Source organism: Myotis brandtii, unplaced genomic scaffold (genome assembly GCF_000412655.1).
Source record: "Myotis brandtii unplaced genomic scaffold, ASM41265v1 scaffold168, whole genome shotgun sequence".
Lineage (NCBI taxonomy): Eukaryota > Metazoa > Chordata > Mammalia > Chiroptera > Vespertilionidae > Myotis > Myotis brandtii.
Window position 1 is genome coordinate 3,833,995 of NW_005356173.1, and position 22,678 is coordinate 3,856,672.

The following is a 22,678-nucleotide window of genomic DNA, read 5'->3' on the forward strand; positions in this document are numbered from 1 at the left end:
CCCTATACACAAAGTCTGTTATTTTCTATTATTATTCAAAAATACAGGCATGAAGAAAATGGTTTGCCTCTTCACAGCCCTTTTGTATTTCATAATTCTGCTTTACATTCTCACAACCACCCTGTGGACAAAGGAACTATGTTTCTAATTTATAAATAAAGAAATGGGTTTTAAAAGCCGACATCCACTCGCTCATCTCCTCTTTGCATGGTGCTTTACTGATCTCACCCCTGGAGACATGGGGACCTTGATAGTTTTCAGTAGGAAAATGACAGTATCTATGACTAGGATGCGGGAATCTTTTTATTTCCTATAATGGAAAGAGCACAAAAAGGAAACTTTGATTCGTGTAACATAATTGTACGGATCATATCAATCCATTACTCCGCTGTGTACAGCAGTTTGCAATTTTCCCGTCCACCCTTCTGCCAAAATGGGAGGCTTTTTCCACATTGTACTTACCTAATGGATTTGATATAAAATCTGTTTTTCTGTGGAGGTGGGGCTCTGGGATTTTGTAGACTATCAATATGTGAGGGCCTAAGGGCCATCTCACATTACAGCACCCCTCCTCTGCACAGCGGCAGAGTGTGGCCAAATGCATCGCACTCAGTTCCGCTTCTGCTGTGACCATTCTTTATGACAACAGGGCAGACAGAAAAAGGAGAACTTAATGGTATTAGACCTGAATTACAAAGACGTGGAGAGAAAATGATACGAGGAAGTAGATACTAACGGGAGACACAGTGAAGACAGAGTGACATCCTTGGGGCTGGCCACCCTCAGAGCCATCCTTGGCCACCACGAGTACAGGTGAGGACCGTGGTTATACAGAGGGCTCGAAGTGTGTTCTGCGGGCTTTTAGAACCATCAGGGGTTTCACTCATGAGAGTGAAATAGCCAGTTGTGCATTTTAGAGAGATTTCTCTGTTGGCTTTGTAAAGGCTGGATTTATGATAAACCATCCTGGAGTTCATGTGCATCCAGGTGGGAGAGGGTGGCCTGAGCCTGGCAGCAGGAGGAATGAAGAGGAGGGATGTAGGGCAGAATGTGTCGGAGGATGGTTATCAGGCCTTGGAGGTGGGTTGGATACCCGGGAATGACTCTCATGTTTCTGGCTTGAGTGGCAAAGTGGGAACAGCTCTTATGTGGAGTATATTGTAGGTAGAGTTAATGTGGAGAAAAATGGGTTCACTTTCAGTCATAGTGTTTAAGGAAGGTACTGGTAGGACAAGGTAAGCTGTCCAGTAAGAAATGCATATCCTGCCCTAACCAGTTTGGCTTCGTGGATAGAGCGTCGGCCTGCGGACTCAAGGGTCCCAGGTTCGATTCCAGTCAAGGGCATGTACCTTGGTTGCAGGCACATACCCAGTGGGGAGTGTGCAGGAGGCAGCTGATTGATGTTTCTCTCTCATGGATGTTTCTGACTCTCTATCCCTCTCCCTTCCTCTCTGTAAAAAATCAATAAAATATATTAAAAAAGAAAGAAAAAAGAAATGCATATCCTAATCTTAAAGTCATAGTAGAGATCTATCTATATGCATAAATTTGGGAAATATTGACCTGTGACTAGTAGTTAAAACCATGAATTTGGGTAAAATGGCCCAGGAAAATTAAGAAAAGCAGATATGTCCCTGGGATGGACACGCAAGCTTTTAAACACTGGACAATCACCCAGTCGCCCTCCCAGAATCACCCTCCCATGGCCACTTCTGTGTACTACACTACTTATTAAGTATTTTTAATTTCAACTTGCATGTAATAATTATAGTGGATATGATAAATTTGTCCTTCAACCTCCAGATGCAAAAAAGTTTTAGTTTTGCTAAATCAGGCAGCTCTCCCCCCAGTCCTTTATTCACCAAGGTATGAGAAGTTCTGGCTTGCTATTCCCTCATTCTGTGGAATCAGTCACATGGAAACTTTTGGGACTAACCCAAGACAGAAATTTGAGTCAAGAACAAGAAGCCCACATGTTCCCATTCTACACCTAGTTATTCATTTCACTACTTTTGGTTATTAACTTTTCACTTTGAACCCCAGTACACTTAGGATGACTAGTATACATTGGGCATAACGAATAGCTCCAAATGAGGAGAGTTTGAGGAAATGTCTGAATTGACTGTGGGGACCCTGAAGAGCTTTACAAGAAAACTTAGACCTGCCCCCACACCTCCAAGCATCCCAGTACACATAACTGTTTCAAGCATTCAAAATGAAATAGGATTATCTCTTAAGTACCCCTACGTTTAAATGCACCATTGACAGATAGGACAGAGGAGTTTTCATGACTACTTAGGAACAAGCCATTTTATCACATCCCCCATGGTCTGCCAATTAAGCAGCCCACAGCTGTGCAAGAAGCGTCCTGAGCATTGTGACCTTTAGGATTTCACCATCGTGTTCTTTTTCTCCATGGGAGTCTATCACCATTCTTGCCCAATTATATTGTTGACTCCTTCCAAAAGTGTATAACAGCCCCTCTTTGGCTGTAGCAATGGAAAAGGCTTTCTGGAGAGGGTAAAACTGCCCAGGAAGCAGCATTTTAACACGCACCCCTTCATTTTTATTTAATTTGCCCTATAAAATGAGGCTGAGAGCTGAACAAAGCAACTTTTACCTTTCCTGAAAGTACAAGGTGTTTTAATTAAGAGAGTAACTTTTTCTCCATGTAAGGACACCTCTGCAAATAGACTCAAATGTTCATGCAAATGAAGCTGTCTGTTTTATTGTTGTAAATCGCACCCAGCCATAGTACACAACAGAAGACTCCATCACAACCCTCAGAACACTAAAATTTCTAAGCTGCGGGTCACTGAAAGTTTTCAGAGTAACTAGTCTCCTAGTATTTTTTTTTATAATGCAGAGTGCTTGCCACTTAAAGCTGAAGCCTGTAAGCTTCTCAATGCAGTGGCTCCAGGAAATTGCTGAATCTGAGAGGATGAGCAAGCCCCCTGGCGTCCAGACCGCACCCGCAGCCACACGCCTCAGTAAACCACAGCCAGCAGAGCCACAGACCATCTCCTCCACTCAACCAAATGCCAACTGGCCCAGCCACTGCCTCTTCACCTTTCCTAATTACCTATCTCCCCTCTGAGCAGGAAGGAAAGACAGCAGAGGCCTGACACCAAGGTGAGACCTGAACGCTCCTCTCTGCCTGTCAGCGCTCTGGTCTACCTTTGTTCAGACACAATTATTTCCAGTGTTTGGGTCACTCTACTTCCTTACTTGCTCATTCACTCTTTCTTTCATCATATTTTTATTTAATTGATACTCTACAAAACCATATAGCACATTGCAGGGTTCAAGGATATTCCCATTTGTGTGTCCTGAATGGGGTTTTCTCTAGGTCAATAAGGAGATGAAGAGATAGGGAGCACACAGTTCTGAGCAGTGAGCAGGAGCAAAGGAGTGAGAAAAGAACAGGACAGGACAGAAGGGCAAAGGTCGATATGGGTCTGAGATGAGCGGACAGCTGGAGAAGTCAGAACTATAAGGAGAGTTCAGTCCAGCTTGCTGCTTCCCCTTAGAGAATTCGCCTGCTGAGATAAAGCGGGCTGGGGAGGAGCCAGGGTTTGTTGACTTGCTATTTGCCTAGTTAAGTAAAGGAACCCCATTTCCCATCCTCCCCACCTTGGCCAAGCCCTTAGGCAGTGACTGTACATGATACTGTAGCCATCAGTTTAGTGGTGATTAATAACATGTGTTGGACATTTATTTTGTGTCAGCACTCTGCTAAATGTTTTTTTATGGATCATCTCCTGTGATTCTCAACACCCTATGAGAGTTTCCAATGTTATTACCATTGTATAAGGGAGAAAATTGCAATTCAGGAAGATCGAGAAATCCAGCCAAAGTTGCCCAGGGGTTAGGGATGATGAAGCCAGATGGTCTGACTCAGGAGCCTGCATGTGGGCCACTACACAGCATCTGCACCAAGTGACAGACAGGCCAGAGCAGCCGCATAAGTTCACCTGCTGTCATCCCTCCCACCTTCCCGCCAGCACATCCTCATGGTCCCCGCCCTTGCCAACATGACCACCTCAGGGTACCACAGCGCACCTAGTGTTCTGTTGCTCCTTGTGAACATACAAGAAAATCAGCAAGTGCAGGCTGTTGACAGGCAGCTGAGAAGCAAACTGAAGAACTCCAGGAGATTCAAGAATTAGAATATATTGAATTTCAATACAACAAAAAAGCTGTCATTTGGCTGTTTGGGGAGAATACGGAGAGAGGGAGCAGGGAGGTTGGCTTATAAAAATGCTCAGTCCTCATCTTGCATTCAGGAACACCAATAGAGACTACCTAAGATGCATAAATTTATAAATATCTACACAGGTATATTTTAGGCATACAGGGATATACTTTAAAAAGTTAAAGGTGCAGAAAGAGTTTTTGCTAAATTGGGTTTTGGATGGGGAGGGGTGAAGCAGGAATTGCATTTTACTCTATCCCTTCTAGCACCACTTGACTTTGAAAACTATGTATGTCCAATGCTTTGTTAGAAATTAAAATTAGACTTAGTGAATTGCTGCCCATCAGAAAATATCCAGCCCTGGCCGGCTTGGCTCAGTGGATAGAGCGTCGGCCTGCGGACTGGGGGGTCCCGGGTTCGGTTCCGGCCGGGGGCACGTGCCTGGGTTTCGGGCTCGATCCCCAGTGGGGGGTGTGCAGGAGGCAGCCGATCAATGATTCTCTCTCATCATTGATGTTTCTTTCTCTCTCTCCTTCTCCCTTCCTCTCTGAAATCAATAAAGAAATATATTTTAAAAAAAGAAAATATCCTTAGAAATTTTGAAGTCAGAATCCCATACCAAATAATCATGGGTGAAATCGAGGGAAATGGCCATTGAAGGGTTTGGATGAAGAGGTGATGCTGCATTTTCTGCTGATGGTTCACTGAAGTCTGAGTGATGTGTCAGCCGTGTCTGGTTGGCTGCCCCAGCCCTGTTCTTCTGCACCAGCTGGAGGTACCACCTGGTTCCTCTCCCTACAGGAGAGGAGCCCAGAATATATTTAAAATGCTTTCACATGCCCCAGTCATGTTCAAGCTTATAGAACCATCAACCTCCCCCCAGCCATTTCGGCCAGCCTCTGATAATGTTGTCCCACCCTCGGCTGGGCTCCTGACCTCTTCCACCTGCCTCATCATTGTTAGTATTGACTAGTCCCTCCAGACTCAGATATGTATTTCAGCTCTGTTTCACACTTTCCCTCTCAATTTCCAACCTTGCCCCCCTTCTACCTGTCCACACTGGCCATCCACGAGTCCTTGTATTATTTCCCACTTGGTATTCTCATCCAATGTCACTTTACCTACCACAGCACTGACCTTGATTGTAGGTGTGAATTTTACATGTTTTAATAACCTTAAGGTTATGAGGCCATCAGTCTTGCAAATGCATGGCATTGTTCAATGAGTTCTATAGGGATCCATAGATTTAAGTCATAGGTCAGGAAAACGCTGGTGTGCTAGTGGAGGCCATGTCCAGTGACCAGTGGGTACTAAAGCAGCATTAGCTTTGATTTCTATTTATTTATAACCTTCAGTACTCAAGTTACTATAAAGTAGATGTTGTCCCATGAGGAATTTGCCTGTGGACTAAAATTGAATGTAATCGAGAGATGCAGCTGTTTACTTACCCACTGATTTAGTAATTATTTAATGAGTACTTACTTTGTTCTGGGGCCAAAGGTTAAGAAGAAGAAATGGTTTGCTCCCAGCTTTCAAGGAGCTTGCAGTCTGTTGGAAGCATTATAAGCAAATAATAACAATGCTATAAGCTCCTAGCATCGTGTAGTACAAGGAGCACCAGCAAAGGCACGCATGTTATCTTGTCACGACCCAGAATCCCAGAGATTGGGCCCTGGACTCATCAGTACAGGCCTTACAGAAATTCATCAGGGTATGTACCCTGCTCATTAAAACCTTTAAGCCCACATTCCCATAAGCATGAATAGAAAAAGTTCTATTCATGTACTACTATAATCATATATTGTGTATATCATAATGTATAACCAACATGGATATTTTAAGGAATGAGGATTTTAAAGTAAGTGTAAATAAAATTTCTCCCTCATCACCTCCTGGGTAGATATCTCAACTCTGACATGACCAGTCAGTGTAGAGTCCTCACCATCACTGAGCAAGAATCTGGACTGAATAAATTTGGCCAGAGATCTGGGGCAGCCCATGGGGACAGCTCCAATGATACTATGGAATAATCCAGACATTTCCAGGAGGACGACTGGGAACCACTATTTGTACAAGTTTCATTTTCCCTGCCAATCGGTCCATTCAAGAAACCAAATCGGCTCGAAGTTGCTTAGTGAGCACACAGTTCAAACAAATGGGATCAGCATCTGTAGGGATATCTCGCCAAACTAGAATAACTGGTCGAACTGTCCTTCTCCTCTCTGGGGATTTTTCTGTCTGAATAGCCAGTACTGGACCTCTGATGTGTTTGACTTTTCGCCTTCCTTTTTCTAGAATCACTTTATTTTTTTTATTTTTTTATTGTTTTATTGCTTAAAGTATTACAAAGGGTATTACATATGTGTCCTTTCCCCCCCACCCCCCACCCTTGACAATCCCCTGGCCTCCCCTACCCCCCAGTGTCTTATGTCCATTGGTTATGCTTATATGCATGCATACAAGTCCTTCGGTTGATCTCTTACCCCCCTCCCTCCTGCCCCCCAACCCTCCCTGGCCTTCCCGCTGCAGTTTGACAATCAGTTTGAGGCAACTCTGCCTCTGTATCTATTATTGTTCATAAGTTTATAATGGTCTTTATTATCCATGAATGAGTGAGATCATGTGGTATTTTTCCTTCATTGACTGGCTTATTTCACTTTAGACAACAACCCTCATGTTAACACATCACCACCTCAGAAAATAAGAATGAGTCTAATGAACAAAATAAACTGATCAACAAAATAAAACCAGAGGCATGAACATGGAACAGACTGACAGATGTCAGAGGAGAGGTCGGTGGGGCAGATGGGATGAAAGAAGGTGAAGAGCATAGCCAAGAATATAAATGCACAGCCCATGGACACAGACAACAATGTGGTGATGGTCAGCAGGAGGGGAGAGCAGGAGTCTGGGTGGAAGGGAGAAAAGGGGTGGAAATGGGGGACACCTGTAATAATGTCAATAGTAAAATAAATACATAAATAAATAGAATGCACTAGATTGGATTGTAGCTTGAAAAATGTTGATTACATTCATGTCCTGGGAATACTGCCTAAAGAGACAGAATTGCCCTGCTTCAGGCTGAAGTATGTCTGGGGGCACATCCTCCCAGGCTCCTAAGGTTGTTAAAGGTTCTGCCCCAAATGGATGAGCTGAATCCTGCTGGCCTCGGGCATGTGGCTTCATTCCCTCCTAAAACTCTGACTGGTGATTGGGTTGCAACTACTAGGTTGATTTAGGTTTTATTTCAAGAGATCTTCATTTTCAGCCAGCTGGTCAAGGTGAGCCTGAACTCCTCTGACCAGATATTAAGCCAGGTCATGAGCCAGAAAGACTCAGATCCTAGAGGATAGCAACTTAAATAGTTAAGATTCTTTCTCCTCAGGTATTAGTTTGACCAATGTCAAATTATATTCTTCTCCCCCAAGAGAAAACTAGTCTGTTGTTCTCGCACTGAAAGCTATTATATTGCTATGTTTAAAAATATATAGCTTAAACCTTCCTGAAGACTTTGGGAACACTTTAAACAATAGACTCTACCACCACCCCTGGTTTTACCTTACTGAAGACATTTGTAAACATAGTTCACACTGACTTACTGGTAATATATTACCATTCATTCATCTAGGTGTCGCTATATTCTACATGTCTCTAAGGACAACAACAAATAGCACTAATTAAATAAGAGGTTATTTTAATATCTCATACGTTAACAATATTCTATGTTTAATTTAAAATTACAGCTTAAGCATAACAGTAACAACACCAAGTTAATTTTATATAAGAATAGTAGTTGAACTGAATATTGCATCTGTGCATAATTTGCATAATAGAAAGGGAAAATCCTATATAATAAAAGCCCAGCGACTAAATGGCAGAACAACCAGAATGACCGGCTGACCAGTGGCTATGACGCACACTGACCACCACAGGGCATATGCTCAATGCAGGAGCTGCCCCCTGGTGGTCACAGTGGGAGCGCCACTCAGCTGCCCCCACCACCACACACAGTGTCGGCAGGGGTGTTTCCCAATTTCACCTCTATTGGATCTGCTCCCCACAGTCCCTACAGGGCCACTCGGGATAGGAACCCCGGCTCACCAGTTGCTATGACGCACACTGACCACCACAGGGCATATGCTCAATGCAGGAGCTGCCCCCTGGTGGTCACAGTGGGAGCGCCACTCAGCTGCCCCCACCACCACACACAGTGTCGGCAGGGGTGTTTCCCAATTTCACCTCTATTGGATCTGCTCCCCACAGTCCCTACAGGGCCACTCGGGATAGGAACCCCAACTCTCAATCTTTAATAAAATATTGTATATACATACACACAGATAACTTTTGGAATGTCAGAAGTATGCTGTGGGGCTTCGGGGCAATGTTGTTCCACAGAATGAGAGGAAACAAGGATGATTGCCCATGGAAATTTATTAAAACTCAAGGAAAGATCTTTGTCACTGCCATGATCAGGGTGTCAATGGCCCATATGTTTCTCTTTTCTTCCCACAGGGAATTATTGGAATGCTGCCTCTTTCCCAAACCCGTCATCCTATCTGCACTTCTCGACTTTCCAGGGGGAAACCAGTGCAGACATTTCTTTCTACTTCAAAACATTAATCCCACAGGGAGTATTTCTGGAAAATCTGGGGAACACAGATTTCATCAAACTCGAGCTGAAATGTGAGTATAAGATCTTTGTCAACTCTTGTTGCTCATTCTATGCTGGCTCTGGCCCTGACTGCATAATGTCATTGGAGTCAAACATTAAGGGCTTCTTTGCCCCAGAAACAGTGCTGAAGGGTAAATACACAAAGTGAGGAAGGACCTATTGTCCTGGGGTTGCTCACAGGCCCGTACAGAGATTCCCAAGCAAAGGTCTTCAAAGAAGAAAGAGAAAATAAATTGCCCTAACAGTATGGAAGAAGAGTGGGTATTTAGATTAAAATTATAGAGAATGAGAAGGCAGGGAGAAATGGAGGGAGGAGGGAGGAAGGAAGGCAGAAGGAAGGAAGGGAAGGAAGGAAGGGAAAGAAGGAAGAGAAAGAAGGAAGGGAAAGAAGGAAGGGAAGGAAGGAAGGGAAGGAAGGAAGGGGAGGAAGGAAGGAAGGAAGGAAGGAAGGAAGGAAGGAAGGAAGGAAGGAAGGAAAGGAGGGAAGGAAGGAAGGAAGGAAGGAAGGAAGGGATGGATGGAGAAGATGAATTGCCCTAACAAAATTGGAGAAGAATGGATATTTAAATTTTCTTTTTGTTTATTGTCCAAGGAGACAGGGTGAAGAGTAGAGAATTTCTTAAAGAGACCAGGAATAAGGCATGAGAGAGTGAGGAAAAACACAAAGGCATTAGGAATAATAAAACTTAACATCTGTGAGTTCGTGAAGCAGCGTGGACAGTCATACTGAGCAATGTGATGAAACTTTACACCTGCAGCTTTCCAGAAGAGATCCCATACCTACACACCCTTCAGTTCAGAATTTATTTAGCCAAGGAAACAGAAACTAACAGAATCAGGGCAAGGGCAGATGCTGCCTAGCTCAGCTCAGCTTGCCTTGGCTCCCAAAGACCCTCACAAGGTCACACGGGGGGATGCCATCTGTGGGAGGCAGGGGTTCTCTACATCTGAGAAGTGCCGTCCTCATCATACCAGGGCCCTTCCCTCATTGGGGCAACAGTACAGCTTTAAGAATTTATAGTCCTCAGACTTCCAAGTTTGGTGAATCTGCTGGCTGATTAGAAAAATACAAAATCAGCAAGACAACAGATGCAACCAGGAGGGGAAACTAGTCCATCGGTGTCTCTCCACAAAATCTTGGTGCCCACTGCCCACATCAGAAAGTCTCCTTCCTCCTAGTCTGTGCCCTTTATCTGAGTGCTTATGCCGCTCTGCCTGGTCCAGTGATCTCAAATCCTTGTCCTAGAAATATCTGATGCAATATTTTTCTCACTTTGTAGTTTTCATTATGCATTCTGGTCTTTAAAAGAAGGAATCTGAGAAAAACATCTTTCTGCTAAGATCCTATGGGATTCTTTGTATGAAATGGTGGAAGGGTGTAGCAGGAAGTGTGCAGACTTTGGAGTTAGCATTCACAGGATGAATACTAATTCTTGGGTAAATTGCTTCATCTCTTTGAATCCCAATTTTCTAATCTGTAAAATGATAATTTCTGGGGATTGTTCTTATGTTAGGGTATAGATGTTTATTAAGTATTTATTTCAGTGCAGTAGTTATAATTTATCATTTTTCCAGGGATGCTCGTTGTAGATCTAATCTGAGCCAGATCTGATTGAAAAGGAGACTGGGGATATTCTAGCCCCATAATTAATTAATAAATAAATAGGAATCCTCTCTTTTCATTAATTATGCATTGTAATTACTTAAAAGGGAGTTTTACTTTCCAAAGTTAGAAGTAATTGAGTCATACTATTTTCTGACTTGCACATTACTTGGATTGTATTTCAGAATTATCTCATGGCAAAAAGAAAATTGACAATTCTATATTTGAGTAATTTTATACTTTTCTACAGAATTACTTGGACTCACCTGTCCTTGCTTTATATCCCCATGTTTTGTAAACCTTTGTCTGGGTTGGAAAGAAGGTAAACCAGTTATATAAAGAGAAGTGCTTCTACTTGTATGTGTTATGGGCCATTGAGTCAGCTCTGACTCCTGGTGACCCCATGAATGAGTGACATCGATAGTGTCCAGTCCTCAACAGCCCTGCTCAGCTCCTGCAGACTCAACCTATGGCTTATTTTATACAGTCAGTCCATCTCATATTTTGTCTTCCTCTTTCTCCTGCTGCCTTCTCTTTTTCCAAGTATTCTTGTCTTTTCCAAAGAACCCTGACCTCTCATGATGTGTGGAAGTAGGACAGCTTTAGTTTTGTCATTTTTGCCCCCAGTAATGTTTCAGAAGAGCTCTATAGACTTCTCTAGATCCCTTTTCTGACCAAGACAATAATCACAACCATGTTTCTATCATCAGGCCATCACTTACTGATCGCCTACTGTGTCAGAGGCAATGGGGTGGATTCTGGAATTTCTAAGATGAAGACAAGACCACCCAATACCCTCACCTAGTAAAGGAGACAGTCACATTAGTAGAAGTATGGATACGTAACTTCTATTGAGAGTTTTCTAAATGCCAGACACATCAGGAAGGTGTGACTACATCACACACGGATGCAGCGAGGGATATGGAAGAGTGTGTACCATTGTATCTCTCGGGCCAGAATAGCACATGACACACGGCAGCTACCGCGTCGGCATTTATTGAGTGAAGAAAGTGAATGAATATGGTGCTAGTCTAAATGGAGGACCATGGAAGATCTAGCTGCAGAAGGAGATCACCACAATTGTGGGGCTGGTGATCAAAATGATGACAAAGAATAGAGTGAAAGGTGGAAGGAGAGGTCATGCTTGGGCAAGTCAGGATTTCCCAGTAAAGCAATTTGGGTGATAAGAGGATTATGGAAGCATCATTTGGCCATGCAAGTGGGACTTCAGTTGTTTGAAAAGGCTATTAAGAACCTCAGGGAGCTGGTTGCCTGGTCACCCACATCACTGTTGAGGCCCCTAGTGGCAATGGCAAGAGTCAGAGTGGTCAGGAAGTCTGTGAGCCAAGTGTTACAGTCCTCAGGGTCACAGTATGAAAGCAAAAGAATGGGAAGAGGGTTGTCACAGGAGGGCACATTGCTGAATGGGGCTCTGGTGCTGTAGAATAGAAGTTCTAACAGGTGAAGAGGATGTCCACTGTCTCCTAGCCCCAGGAACAGACAGCCCCTGGGGAAAGGGGTTGCAATGCCAACTGTTAGGTAGCCTGTAATTAGAGGAAGGAAGTGTTCCAAAGTGTTTGATGATAGCAACCGTGGCATTTTCATTTTTGTTCAATAATTTAAGAGACTTTCAAGGACACAGCAGAAATTTTTGAAGGGGGTGTTCACCGACTAGGAAATATTGAGGAAAAGCATCCAGAAATGTTGTAATGCGTTAGCACAAACATCCACATTGACCGAGTTTGAGCTTTTCCCAATATCAGGATGACTCAGAGAAAACATTTGCATTTAGCAGACATATCTCCCAAAAAATGTGGAGGCAGCAGTCTAATGTCCTGCTAATCTGAAGAAAGGGTATTAAGGAACAACTTTCATTTTCCGAGATGCAGCCTTCTGTAATACACATGCTTGAGAAAGAGAAGAAAACATTCTGCAATATATAGAAACTGATGAATCAGAAGAAATAAACTAGCGGCAATTTATCTTCCATTATTTCAGAATTAGGACAGCTTTTTTTATTAAAAGAGCTTCACCATATGTAGGCATGAGGAATGCCTAATTCCACTCCACCAGCCTGTTGTGCCTTTGGGATATTAGTTAGGATGTTTTATCTTTTTTATATATACTGAGTTTTTATTAATACAAATCAGGTGTTAGCACCTACATTTTTCTTTTCACTTGCCCAATCCAACTTACATTATCAATATAGATTTTTTTCTCATCAACTGTCCAACTTTCCACTTAGCACCTCCATAATAGAAATTTCACTTATTCTATTGTTTCTACTACTTTGCAAGTCTAACTATGAGTTCAATTTATATTAAAGATTTGGGAATCTAAAGAATGATTCTGACTTGGTCATTATAATACATAAGGGAAAAAATTACCTCTTCAAGAAAAATTTTTAAAACCAGAATAGCAACACTATTGTAAATTTTTAAATGTTTAATAAATTTCTCCAGCTTTTGATTTAAACCTTTTCAATTTCAGTTACGGACAAAAAAAGTTTAGAGATATAAATTCAAGATGAAATTTGTGCTATGTTACAGCAATTTACTATATTAGTTTTTATTAAGTGTTAAAAGATATACAAACAATTGGTAAATAATAAAGTCACATTGAATTTACCCAGATTTCTTTGTCAGTCTTACTGAAGGAACAGTTATTTGAGTAAATGGTGCAGGTATCCTAGAGTTAGAAGGAGACTGTCCTCTAATAAAGAAAAATTGCCCAAGCTACCTTAGATGCTACTGATCCACCCATGTTTGCTGATTTGGAAATTTCTAGAAGCAATTGAGAACTCCTCTTATGCTGGCCAGATAGAGTCACCTCTCTCTACAGAGTTGTGGTCCTGCTCTTCTTTCTCCACATCCCAAGGGTACCTTTAGAAGTCTACCCCACTACTGAAATCCTGCCCACGCAAAATATTTTTTTATTGCACCTTGATTTATAAAACATATATAAGGCAGAAGTAGCTCTGGCAGGTGTGGCTCAGTTCATTAAGGCATTGCCCTGTGCACTGAAGATCATGGGTTCGATCCCTGGTCAGGGCACATACCTAGGTTGTGGATTCAATCCCCAACAGGGGCCTGTACAAGAGGTAACCGATGGATGTATCTCTCTCACATCAATGTATTTTTGTTTTTTCTCTCTCTCTCTCTTTCTCTCTTCTTCCCTCTCTCTTTAAAAAAAAAGACAGAAGTCTTCCCTTTTCCTAAAAACAACAAAATTTCTACAAGGCAATTAATTCAGTGCATTGCCTAGAAAATAATGGGCATCCTCATTAAAGAGCATCTTCACTTGGTGTTTGAAGAGTGTATATGTTTTGTGTCATTACTATAGAGAAATGCTAAACTTTCAGAGTTTTTTTTCTGATTTTGTGATTTTCTCTGATTCTAATGTTTCATGAATTATTTATTGTGTGGAGAAGGCCACAGAATCTTTCTCTTCAAAAATATGGCATGTTAAAACGTCAAAAAGACCAACCACTAGAATCAGCCTGCCTCTCTGACCAGCTGGAAAACAGCAGGTATTCTACGGGGAGAAGAGCTTAAAGGAGCTTGAATTCATAATTCCAGTCTGAGACAAGGACAGGAGAAAGTATATTGGTATTACTCAGTAATAAACATGTGGATTAATGGAAACAATAGAAATATGTATGTGGAGTTATAATCAGGTTAGGGACCCTACAGCTGTCATTCTAGAAGCTAACAGCATCTCTGCAGGCTTGGTGTTTTTATAAAAACAACTACTTCAGGAAGAACGAGTCAGTGTCATCGTTAGTCAGTGGATGTTACTAATGCTGGAGAATTGATTCAACTAAGAATGACACTTGGGACCAATTAATTCAAAGCTGATTTTAAAAAAAGAAGAAGAGATACAATAAATCAGAGAATGATGCTTCATTTGAATATACTGAGTAAGTGACTGGGAAAGATCACTTGAAATAGCTCAAAACCAGAACTATCTCAAAGGGCCATCCAAAGACAGCCACAGTACAACAATGCTAGGCTTTTACAAGATATCAAACACCTACATTAAAGCCATGTGACAAAGCATTGGCCAACTGATGTCAACTGGAAACCTTAAAAAATATATATTTCACAAATGAATTCAGGGAGTTATCTTTTTAAACATGAATTTTGCTCAAGTTACAGGATAGTTGTTTTTATCCTCACCTGAGGATATGGGGTTTTTTTAAATTAAATCTTTAATGTTGAAAATATTACATATGTCCCCTTTTCTCCCCATTGACCCCTTTTGTCCAACCCTGTTCCCAGCCCCAGGCCTTCACCACCCTATTGTCTGTGTCCATGGGTTATACATGTATGCATACAAGTTGATCTCTTTTGTTGATCTCTTCCCATCCACCATCCCACCTCTGCCTTTCCTCTGAAATTCCACAGTCTGTTCTGTGCTTCTGTGTCTCTGGATCTATTTTGTTCATCAGTTTATTTTGTTCATTAGATTCCACATATGAGTGAGATCACGCGATATTGTCTTTCCCTTACTGCTTATTTTGCTTAGCATAATACTCTCCAGGCCCTCCATGCTGTCTCAAAGGGTAAGAGATCCTTCTTTTTTACTGCTGCATAGTATTTCATAGTGTAAATGTACCACAGCTTTTTTATTCACTCATTACTGATGAACACTTGGGCTGTTTCCAGATCTTAGCTATTGTAAATTGTGCTGCTGTGAACATAGGGGTGCATACATTCTTTCTGATCGGTATTTCCAGTCTCTTAGGATATATTCCTAGAAGTGAGATCATTGGGTCAAATGGCAGTTCCATATTTAATTTTTTGAGAAAATTCCATACTGTTTTTCATAATGGCTGTACCAGTCTGCATTCCCACCAACAGTGTGCTAGGGTTCCCTTTTCTCCGCATCCTCACCAGCACTTGTCATTTGTTGATTTGCTAACGAAAGCCATTCTGACAGGTATGAGGTGATACCTCATTGTCATTTTAATTTGCATCTCTCTGATGATCAGTGACTTTGAGCATTTTTTCATATGTCTCTTGGCCATCTGTATGTCCACTTTGGAAAAGTGTCTAGGTCCTTTGCCAATTTTTAAATTGTATTGTTTTGTCTTCCTTTTGTTAAATTGTATGAGTTCCTTATATATTTTGGATATTCACCCTTTATCAGATGTATCATTGCCAAATATTTTCTCCCATGTATTGGACTCTCTTTTAATTTTATTGATGGTTTCTTTTGCTGTGTAGAAGCTTTTTATTTTGATGTAGTCCCATTTGTTTATTTTCTCCTTAGTTTCCATTGCCCTTATTGCTGAGAGATGTCTGAGATTTTGCACCCTGTGGTTTCTTCTAGGATTTTTATGGTTTCACGTCTTACTTTTAAGTCTTTTATCCATTTTGAGTTTAGTCTTGTGTATGGTTTACTTGGTAGTCTAGTTTCTTTTCTTTTCTTTCTTTCTTTCTTTCTTTTTTTTTTTTTTGCATGTATCTGTCTAATTATCCCAACACCATTTGTTGAAGAGACTGTCTTGACTCCATTTTATGTTCTTGCTTCCTTTTTAAAATATTAGTTGAGTGTAATTGCTTGGGTCAATTTCTGGGGTCTCCATTCTGTTCCATTGATCTATATGCCTGTTCTTATACCAGTACCAGGCAGTTTTTATTACAGTGGCTTTGTAGTATAACTTGATATCTGGTATTGTGATTCCTCCAACTTTGTTCTTCTTTCTCAAGAACAAGCAGCTATTTGGGGTCTTTTTTGGTTCCATATAAATTTTTGGAGTACTTGTTCTAGATCTGTGAAATATGCCATTAGTATTTAATAGGAATTGCATTTAATCTGTAGATTGCTTTTGGTAGTATGGGCATTTTATTTATGTTAATTCTACCAATCCATAAACATGGTATATATTCTTTCACTTGTTTATCTTTCTCTATCTCTTTTTACAACATCTTATAGTTTTCTGAGTACAAGTCTTTTACCTCCTTGGTTAAGTTTATTCCTAAGATCTTAAAATTTTTTGTTGCAATGGTAAATTGGATTGTTTGTTTAGTTTCTCTTTCTAAAAATTCTGAGAAAGAGGAAAGGAGGGAGGGAGGGAGGAAGGGAGGTAAAGAGAGAGAGAGAGAGAGAGAGAGAGAGAGAGAGAGAGAGAGAAACATTGATGTGAGAGAGAAAAATCATTTGGTTGCCTCCTATGCGTTCCCTGACTGGGATCAAACCCACAACCTAGGTATGTGCCCTGACTAGGAATCGAACCCACAATGATGCTCTAACTAACTGAGCTATCTGGCCAAGATCCACATAATGTTTAATAGCAATGACTATAGGAACTCTGAGGAGACAAGGAAAAATATAAAGGCTTACATAAGATCTGATATAGGACTTGGGTCATAGGAATATATTCTTCTTGAATAGGAAAGGAAGACTTGATTCTGTCTCTATAGTATTCATGTTTTACTTTTCAAAAAAATTGTCTAGTTTAGGTACTTCTCTATTTACCAAGGAACTATGCTGTAAGAGGTTATTCAGAACCTGGAGTTTTTATTATTATTTGCCTGTAGACATAACATTGTAAATAGTGCTCATATTCCATGGCTGGCCATAAGAACTTGCTTTTTTAAAAAAATTTTTATTGATTTTTAGAGAGAGAGGGAACGAGAGAGAGAAACATCGATATGAGAACAAAACATTGATCGCTGCCTCCTGTACACCTCCTACTGGGAATGGAGCCCACAACCCAGGCATGTGTCCTGATCAAGAATCAAACTAGCAACCTTTTGGTGCACAGGACAAGCCCAACCAACTGAGCCACACTGGCCAGGGCTTGCTTGCTTATAAAGCGTAGCCGAAAAGTAGAGCTGCAGGTGTCAGCTTGGGTTCTGGGTTCTAGACTCTGGAATCCATTCAAGTACAATAGAAATCTTAGAGAACAAAGAATTTCATCCCAGATTTCTGAATGCCGAGCTTGTCCTTTATAGACTTCTCAATAAGGACATTTTTGTTTGCCTTTAGGAAATACGAAGCACCTTGCTACCTGTCTTTTCTTTGGGACAACAGCTTGGTGGGTTAGTAAAAGAGGCTTGGACATTCACAAGAACATGTACCAGTCTAAAGGCTCCAAGCCACTTCTCTTTGCTCTAAAACTTTATAGTTCCAGGAATTACAGGATTCCACTAATTCATTTGAATATAATAACACAACCTATATATTTTTAACTATTATGATATTCTAATACAGAGCTGGTATTGGAACCAGAGTAAGGCCATTACAGCACAACTCATCCCTTTACAATCCAGTGGCCTGATGGAGAAGATCCTTTGGTTAATTCTTTAAGCATATAAATAAATTTAAAATATGATAAGGTCATGAGAGATTTAGCAATCAGAAATATTCTTATTGAGGAATAAGTGAAACTGCCGTGACAAGTAAAACCCCAAGTTTCAGCGACTGTGGCAGTCTAACAGCACGCTCTGATCAGGAAGTCCTTCCACACAGTGATTTGAGGTCAAGGCTCCTTTTGTGCTGTGGGTCCACCTTCTCCTATAGCCTCTGAGTTTCTAAGTCCAGTTGGCCAATAGAGAAGTGGAGGGTGGAGAGCCTTCTTGTTTGTTCTCTTTTTGCTTTCATTCCATTGGTGGTAACTAGTCACATGGTTCCACCTCGGTGCCTGGGGACTGGGGACTGGGTCAGGCAGCTCTTGGATACATGGCTGTTTTTATGGGTGACTGTGGGAAGGAGAAAAGAAACTTCTCATGAAAAGTTAGCAATCTCTGCCACAGGTATCATGGCAACTAAAAGGAGTAAGCTTTAACCTCAACTGAAGACTTAGAGGTAGGCTTCCAGAAGATGCAGCATGTGAGTTGTCTTCAAGGCAAATAAATGCAATAAAGGCATTTTTTCCAGAGAGTAAACAGGCAAAAAGCAAGGAGAGGCGGGAGATCATGGAGCATTTGAGGAATTGAAAAGAAGTGAAAAGCTAAAGCCCAGGGACCAGTCACAGGACATGTTTCATTAAAGCAATGACCCAACCACATAGCTGAGTTAAGAGTTTAACAGAAGGAAGCTAACTGGACTTCAGGCCTCTTAGGAAATCATGCGTTTTACTTGCCTTTGCACATAGTGTTTAAATGATCAGATTTGGTTTTCTGCATCTCTGAATTTGATGCCTCTGATGAGGACTGATGAGAATGCCAAATGACTTTTTCTGAAGAGTGGTTGATATTTAGTATTCTGCAGGGTCTTTCTAGGGAAGTGCAACCAGAACCAGTGAATAATAAAACAGTGTATATCTGTCAAGTGTAATTATAACACTGAATTATGCTCATCTTGCTTCCCAATTCCTGTAGACATCAGTTTAAACATCCGAACATGCTGGCACTTCGGACCTGAGAGGATTTTACTGTGAAATACAGCATGCCCTTCTTTTTAGCCATTTTTAATAGGAAAAAAATGCACATCCTGTTAAATATTCTATGATGAAGTTAGACCACTCTTTTTTTTTTAATCTCAGGTATCTTAAAACCAGGAAAGAAGTAAGGAAGGTTTTGATTCCCTTTCATTCTCTGAATTTAAATGAAATTCCCTATTTTTGCATTTTTATTAACCCCTCTGATTAAACACTTGTTAAAATTATAGAACACAGTTTCTTAAAACATCACCAACTTCACAAAAGAAGTGAACATTATCGAATGGTAACTTTTTCTAAAATTATACAAATATTGCTTATTTTGAATGATTTAAAAATCCAAAGAAGCAAAAAGAATAAGCTAAAGAAATCAGCTATAATCTCATATTCTAATATGTTTGATATACTCTTTTATACACTTTAACCAACATTTTTCTATGCACTTCTGTATAATTTTTTACCAATATGAGATCATATGCTACATACTGTTTCTAACCTACTTGTTTCATGTAATGGTATTTTAGAAACACATTTCCATGCCAAATTTATAAAAACTGCACAACAGTGATGTTTGTTTTCAAATTAGGTCAGAGAATAATATATCAGAATCTCCAGGAGAGCATCATAGTTTGGAAAATCATAATTTCATATTTATAAAACACAACAAAAAACTATTGTTTTTGTTATACAACCTATAGAATGTAATGCACAATTATATTTTCTGGGAAGATGTTTATCTGAGGTCTTCAGGGGTTGTTTTATTCCCCATCAGCCTGCTACATCTGGGCATATCAGCATCTGGAGATGATAATTAGATTGTTATGTCACATATGGGAACATGGTTTAGAAGAGATTGGGAAACACACTATCTTGACTGACAAGTGTTCCATTTAATCAATGAGCCCTTACTGTTGGGCTTACCTGTTAAAGGATACTTTTTCATTCTAATCTACTGGCTTCCTGTCACTCATTCTCAGACCATCATTCCACACATGCTTTAAGGCTTGCTCACATCCCACAGCTTCATGCAGCCAGGCAGGTGCACATGATGGAAATGGAAGACCTGTAGAAAGGCCACACCAGGATGTGCCCAGGGGTCAGCGTTCCTGATGGATGACCCTGTTCCCACAGTCATTCTATTCATTCACCTTGTTGAGGGTACATCAGACCAACCAGAGAGAGAGGTTGGCAAGTAGCTCAAACCTACTCTCAAAGGAGGTATTCTAGAGAGAAACTATGTCCAATTAGTTCAGCAAATTGTGGAAAAAAGTAAATATGGTTGTTTGAACTTTATACAAACTGGTCCTAAAAAGAAAGTTCTAAGGCAGTGGTTCTCAATCTTCCTAATGCCGCGACCCTTTAATACAGTTCCTTATGTTGTGGTGACCCCCAACCATAAAATGATTTTCGTTGCTACTTCATAACTGTAATTTTGCTACTGTTATGAATCATAATGTAAATATCTGATATGCAGGATGTGTTTTCATTGTTCGCGACCCACAGGTTGAGAACCGCTGTTCTAAGGTGTTTCATGTGTGCAGTCTCTAGGGAGGCAAAATATTTATTTGTGCCATGTAATCAGGAAAGTTATGTTCTTAATTATTATCATCAGAAATAAGGGGAAAGGAAGAGTACTCTATGATGAATCATTATTATTATTTAACATTCTCCATTTCCAGAGGAATGCTTTGTTCAAATGGAAATTGGTTGGCACAGCCATAAGGGACACTTGTGAAGTAATTTTTCCGTCTTTTTTCAGAGGAGGAAATATATGGCTTCAGGGTCTATTAACTCTTCTGCAGTGTTAATTGAGCATTTATCCTAGGACATTTCAACACTGGGATCCTGAGATCCCATATTTTTAAGATTCAATCTAAAACTCATCATTTCTAACATTCCTACTAAATAGGAGACAATGAACAAAGTTAAGTAATCACAGTCAGAGAAAACTAATATCACTTATATTAGTTATGCATCTCTTGCCGAGAGTCCAGGGAAAAGGGAACTTGTATAGAAGTCTTTCTCAGTTTAAGGAAGCGTGTTAAGAGGAAGAGATGCTCCTGCTCTTTCACATCTCTGCATCCCCATTTAAAACCTCTGTTGGCATGGTTTCACTTTTTCTCCACTTTTGGCTCAATATTGCTAATACACTGTAGTTGAAGTACCCCTGTGTTGTAATGGAAAACAGAGTACATAAATCTCTTATTTTCTGTTCTGTGTCCATAACATGTAAAATATGGAATCTTCATTGGACTTTTTTTTATTAGAAATGTCTTATCTGAAATCACACCAAGGTGGCAATGGAAGGATATGCTAAGTAGAAACAATTTGCTGCAAAACAGAGAGAAAAGCAGAGCCTCTGATAGGACCTACAGGCTGGGCTGAAACTCAGTCATGGCAACCAGGAAGCAGATGTCTTCTTGTCTGTTGTCCTTATGATAATCACTCTTGGCTCTCACAAGCAAGCTTGCTCCTTCCAAGCCTTATTCTTTTCTCCTAAGACCTTGCCTTTGGCTTTTACCCATTATCAGTGTCCCCATAAGCATAGCCAGCCAGTGCTCAGTCATTTAGAAGTTATATTTCATTAATTCACTGGTATGGTGTGTCCTTAGGCGCTTTAACTTGGTCCACAGTAGCACCTGTCAGCTTTTTTCCCAATTCAAGCTGTTTCAGCATCCGGTTTTACTACCTCCTTTCGACTCCAAATCCCAAGTCCATTCTCCTCTGATATCACCTGAAATCAACCCCATAAACTACCCCTAGTCCTCCTCCAAAGCACATCTCCTTCCGTGAGTGCTTTTCATTTTGCCGCACAATCTGACATGGTCCAGAGGAAAGCTTCTTTGACGTCCGTCCCCTCTTTTATCCACTCTCCTCTCCATCTCTGGAGAATCCGTAGGCATCCAATCTCACAATTTCTCTAAATCAGCTTCTGCAATTCCTTTTATCACCAATGCTGTCTCCTCTCAGTCACCATCTGGGACTTGGATCTACTCTTCTAAACTGGGCACTCCCTGCCCAGCAAGTCTCTACTGATTCCAAACATGAGGACATTTAAAACCTCACCGAGGACAGGTGCTGTTTCAAGCCACATGTCATTTTGGAAAGGTTTTTGTCTTTTTTCTTTTTCAATCATGTAGGTCTATTAATATTCAATAAACTATTCTCAGAAGTTGGTGAAATGCATGGAGGAAACTGAAATTAGAAAGGCTTTGCATTTTAAAGAGAAGCTCTCTGTTTCTATGTGGCCAATAGTAACTCCCTTTTGCTTCCTTTTCTCCATGGATACCTTTGTTTGAGAAGTTATTTTCTCCACTGTAATAAAAAGCTTAAAGGCCAAAATGCATATGGAGAAATATTTCTCATACTCAAGAGGTTAGCAACATACCAGAGGTTTTAAAAATAAGTTCATAACATTGATTCTAAAGCTCCAGGCATTTCCTTGAAGAGTTTCCAAAAGACTTCAAATAAATTTTCCTTGCCAGTGTTCATTTTCAGATGTGTTTGACATGGAGTTTTTAGGCGTGAATATGCATATTTGGCTCTAAAGAGTTCTATATTCACAAACTAAAGCTGTACTAAAGGAAAAAATAAGTTATTTTTCTTCCCTGCGTAATTTGAAAGGTGGTGCAGTATGGTTAGAATACCAGAAGCTCTGTACTTAGTTCTCACTAATGTCAGCGTCTAGACTCAATTTCCTTATGCAGGCGGTGAAGCTGGGTTTGGAAGTTGGACTCCATTCTAGGAAGTCTTTTAGTCTTAACACTAGAGGCCCGGTGCACAAAAATTTGTGCACTCGGCGGGGGGGGGGGGGGGGGC

General features: G+C 40.7%; 1 protein-coding gene across 1 annotated transcript in view; it reads left to right on the forward strand.

Annotated features, from left to right (window-relative positions):
* Window positions 1–22,678, forward strand: part of CNTNAP2 (contactin associated protein-like 2) — a 1,278,915-nt gene that overhangs the window by 1,052,090 nt on the left and 204,147 nt on the right. Inside the window, exon 16 of the mRNA XM_005862840.2 lies at window positions 8,708–8,878. Coding sequence (XP_005862902.1) covers window positions 8,708–8,878 — 171 coding nt within the window. The remainder of the gene's footprint in view (window positions 1–8,707; window positions 8,879–22,678) is intronic.